General features: G+C 36.3%; 1 protein-coding gene across 1 annotated transcript in view; it reads right to left on the reverse strand.

Annotated features, from left to right (window-relative positions):
• The window catches only part of LOC115218511 (sushi, von Willebrand factor type A, EGF and pentraxin domain-containing protein 1-like), a 322,239-nt gene extending 317,534 nt beyond the window's left edge, over positions 1-4,705 (reverse strand). The window contains exon 1 of the mRNA XM_029788371.2: positions 4,125-4,705. Within this exon, the coding sequence (XP_029644231.1) occupies positions 4,125-4,242 (118 nt within the window). The 5' untranslated portion in view covers positions 4,243-4,705. The remainder of the gene's footprint in view (positions 1-4,124) is intronic.

The raw sequence follows: 4,705 nt of genomic DNA on the forward strand, positions 1-4,705 counted from the left end.
TGTGCTTAAGCACACATATACACGACGGTATGTATATGTATCCATTCAAACTTGTGTATGTATACTGATCTCTATAGATGCCAATAACACCGTTACACTGCTTGTATACATAATTTTTTAATTTTTTAATTTTTTAATTTTTTCTTATTTCGTTTTCTTCCCCACCCCTCCTTCGTTCCTTTTTCTCTCTCTCCCTTTCTTTCGTTCCCCCTCCTTGCTCAGTATATGAGAATTGCTACATAGATGAATTTTAGCTTGCGTGCGAGACGGTTTGCGTGAATATATGTACACATGCTTTTATGTGTATATTTAGATTTATATTCATACGTCTGTATATGTATGTATGGCGTTTACGCGCATCCTTTTGTGTATGTTGATATATATATGTAGATTTTAATATAAATATGTATTGCAGTATTTATAACAGGTTTAATTTCTATGCATTAATTTGCACTGTCTTCATTAACGTCAATAGGTTTTTTCCTCGGATTTTATAATTTTTATAAGTTTTTTATATATATATACATATATTTTTGACCTTTTTGTTTATCGCTCGAAGATTGACCGTTTTTTCTAAAGGGCCAATCAAACAAGTCCATTTCTTTTTAAAGGTGTAGCGTTTGTAAGAGTATAGATTGAATTGATATATCAGTTCCATTCTAGCAAAAACTGTCTGATGAACGGTAACGAGAAACTCAGAGTAACAGATTTTGTTGAATTTTCTGCTGCTTAAAATAAAGCATATTACTCTACCACTGGTATTTGAGTACTCTTTTTTCCACCTTGTTTCACATTTATGTGTTTACTCCGGTATATATATATATATATATATATATTATATATATATATATATATATATATACATACATACTTATATATATATTTACATACATACGTACACACATAAGCACACATATATGTACAACATAGACATACACATAGTACACACACAGACACACACACCTCACACGTGAGCACACTCATCTCTCTCTCTCTCTCTTTCCATCTCTCTGTCGCTCTCACTCTCTCTCACAGGTAAACTCGCTTGTGTAATACCCTAATACCCATACTACCGTTTAGTTTTATGACATGTGATGATGTTCCCGATGGAATCAAACTATTATTTTCAGAAAATCTTTAATCATCATAATTGATTTCGTCTTGTGTCTCTATTCGAATATATTGTTTTATATACCAGTTTTTATATACAAAATAGGCAAAGTTGTTGGAGCGTTGAATAAAACGTTTTACATTTTCTTGCATTAGCTCTCTGCGCTCTGAATTCAAAATCATCTAGTTCAGCTTCGTCTTCATCTTTTTGGGGGTCAATAAATAAAGTACCAGTTGATTCTTTTTTCTTCTGTTTCTAAAGAAAATCGGTTGTGGTCAGATCTGGAGATGCTTGGGATCCCTCGGGTTAAACATGACAAAGACGCACTGTTTATCGCAACGGCGCTTCTTACAACCCCATCAGGTGTCGAAGGTTTAATGTAAAGCAATATATAAAAAAAAGAATCCAAATTATATAGAACATTGTGCCTAACTCATAGAGAAAGTTTTATATATAAATTGATGTTGAAAAATATTCGACTAATAGTTAAAAACATTAATTTACTGCTTTACAATTTTATATAGAATTGCAGAGAAAACGAGAAGAATGACTATGGAGGCAAACCTGAAAACTCAACAGAAAACTATATCACACAAAGTAAAGCATGAAATCATCCAAAACTTTACCATTGTATGAATTTTAAAATGAGTGTTGACGATTTTATCTGTGATAAGTTTTACAATGATACTTACTTGTAGTAAGCACGCACACAATTGGCTCTTATTACAATTGCCTCATTCTTATTTGAAGACAGTAAACATCTTAAAACATTACAGGACTAAGTAGATTTGGAACACTATTGTCCCAAACAAAATATAAAGGATTAATATGGAAATATGAAAACAGATCCTAAAAAAAAAAAGCTCAAAGTCAAGTCCTTAATGTAACATTCCGGCCCAGCGGAACTTGTGCTTTTGGTATTCTGCGATCACTTTGTTTACCCCGCTTCGTTCTCGAATCACCTCGGTTTGGATATGATATTCCAAGCATGGATATTTCCATACCTTTTTTGTGTCGCAACCAATTGATGTTCTTCCCTCTTCATAGTAACCCACGTCTCATTTGCGCATAAGAGCATTCGAACAGTCTAGCAAGTATGGACTTGTTCAGGTTATTTTGAGCACATCTTTTATCAAGGCAAACGCCTTCCCTCTTGCCCTTATTCTTCTCGACATTTCAGCGTTCTTATCCCAGGTGAAGCGTAAAGGCTAGGGAGCGAAACGCTTGTGACCCTGAGATATCTGTTGACGATATGGAAGGGTTTCCAGCATTGCAATAGATTTCGAAGAGCTTGCAAAACCTCTCCAGTTTCTGCGTGGGGCAAAGCATCCCTGTTTTCTACAAGAACATGTTGAATCGAACACTTCTAATGTAGAAACAAATAGCGCAAAACGTGTATTGTATTATGAAGATTTGTGTAGAACCGAATGAAGCTTGAAATATAAAAATTACTTATTTTTAATGAAAACAATTGTATAGATGCATTTGAGAGAGTGGGTGGGTAGAGAGAGAGAGAGAGAGAGAGAGAGAGAGAGGAGAGAGAGAGAGAGAGAGAAAGACAAACAGACAGACAGAAAAGTAAGACGTTAAAAAACGTAATTTCGCAGAGTAAGATTTTATCTTGCGGTGAATTTAAATTGTATCGTGTAGCTGAAATATTATTAAAACTGCAATTTTTAAGAATTTTCTTGAGAGTGTAGACATTGATTGCTCAGTTGATAGACATCTTTCTTTATTAGAGATAAATAAGTATGTATGTGCATATATGTGTATGTGTATGTGTGTGTGGTGTGTGTGTGTGCGCACACTTGTGTGTGTAAGTTCGATATGTGTGAGAAGATGAATATAAATATGTCTCATTCTCCAAATTTGAAACCGCAAAACAAAGAAGAAAATAATGAAAAAGAGGGAGAGGGATGGAGGGAGAAGTGGAGAAAATGTAAAAGTGAGACTGCAAAGAAAAGGAGATAAAGAAGAAAAAGAAGGAGAAGCAGATATATTGGTGGTAGAAAGTGAGATGAAGAGAAGTAATGAAAAATAAGCGTGGAAGAGGTTGATGGCCAAAGATAAAGATAGGTAAAGAATGAGGGAGAGAATAAAGAGACCGAGTGGGAGAAAGAGGTATAAAATGTCTCTCCTCAAATTTACAAAAAGAATACTTTGGTGGTGGTGGTGGGGGGGGGCGCCGGGGACGGCGACGGCGATGAAGGCAGCAAGTGTTGCTGGATAGAATCAGCAGTGGCTCTAATTTCTGTCGAGCACATTCCACAGAAAGCTCTGTGAAAGTCAAAGTTCTAAGGGCGTTCTAATTGTAGTTGCTTGCGTCACTTCTGGTTGACAGTCACTGAGTGGTGAGTGCGAAGACAAAGCTGCAGAAAGTCAGGGTAGAAAACGGGTGGGTTGGTAGAAAGAGAGAGAGAGAAATAAACATACACTTATGTACAAGACACAAACACATATTCACTCACACACATATGTATACATATATATATATATAATATAATACATATATGTGTATGTGAATAGATACACGTATATGTATGATGTATGTATACAGCGAAATATATATATTCTTATAGATAGATAGATAGATAGATAGATAGATAGATAGATATAAATATATATACCAGAGTAATATATATACGTATGTATGTGTGAGTGTGTGTGTGTATGTATATATATATATATATATATATATATATATATATACACATGCCGCTCCTCAAACTTCCTCACGTGTGAGCTCCTTCAGACTTTCAGACCGGCAAATTGTATGCCTGTGTGCATGTATGTGCGTGCGCGCGCGTTAGAGAGTGTGTATATGTGTGTGCGTGTGTGTGTGTGCCTGTGTGTTAAGAGACTGATGGAAAGAAAAAGTGAGAGAGAGTGAGTTTGAACATAAACAGGCGCAAGAGAAAGATAAGAAGTTTACCATTTCTTTATCCCCTTCTCTCTTTATATTTGTAGAGAAAAACAGGATTGAACAAGAGAGATAGAGTGGTAGTAAACTTACCTCCTAGCTGACTGTCTTTTGCGCCTGCTGTTGTTGCCATTAGCAACAAGGATAAAGCAACACATACAGTATATAGTTTGGTCATAAAGTATAGTTTTAGCCGTGTTGACATCTTCATACTTAAACACCGTCTCAAAGTGAACACAACCGCTAGAATAGCTTCACTAAAGGACTCTGGTGCTGGTGGAGCATACGGAAGTGTCACTTGATGTGGTGATGGTGTTGTCGTGGATGAAGCTGCTGTGACAGGGAAGTTGGTGGTAGTGGGTATGTGTATGTGTGTGTGGTGGTGGAGGAGGGTTAAACTGTAATGATAGTTGTAATGGTAGACACGATGGTGGTGTATGTGTGCACAGTTTTGGGGGCGAGTTTGTAAAATTGACAGTGTGAGCTAATGGCGTATTGATGGATAAGAGCTGTTGCGGTAATTAACAGTGGTGTGTGGTAATGTATGGGTGAGATTATAAAGGTGACAGGGGTGGCAGTGACGGTGGTGGTGAAGGTGTAGGGAAAGCGGTTGTAGTAATGTATAAGAAGGAAAAAGAGAGGATGGAGCAAAGTGGTTATGGTACATGCTTTGA

The sequence above is a fragment of the Octopus sinensis genome, linkage group LG13 (assembly GCF_006345805.1).
Source record: "Octopus sinensis linkage group LG13, ASM634580v1, whole genome shotgun sequence".
NCBI lineage: Eukaryota > Metazoa > Mollusca > Cephalopoda > Octopoda > Octopodidae > Octopus > Octopus sinensis.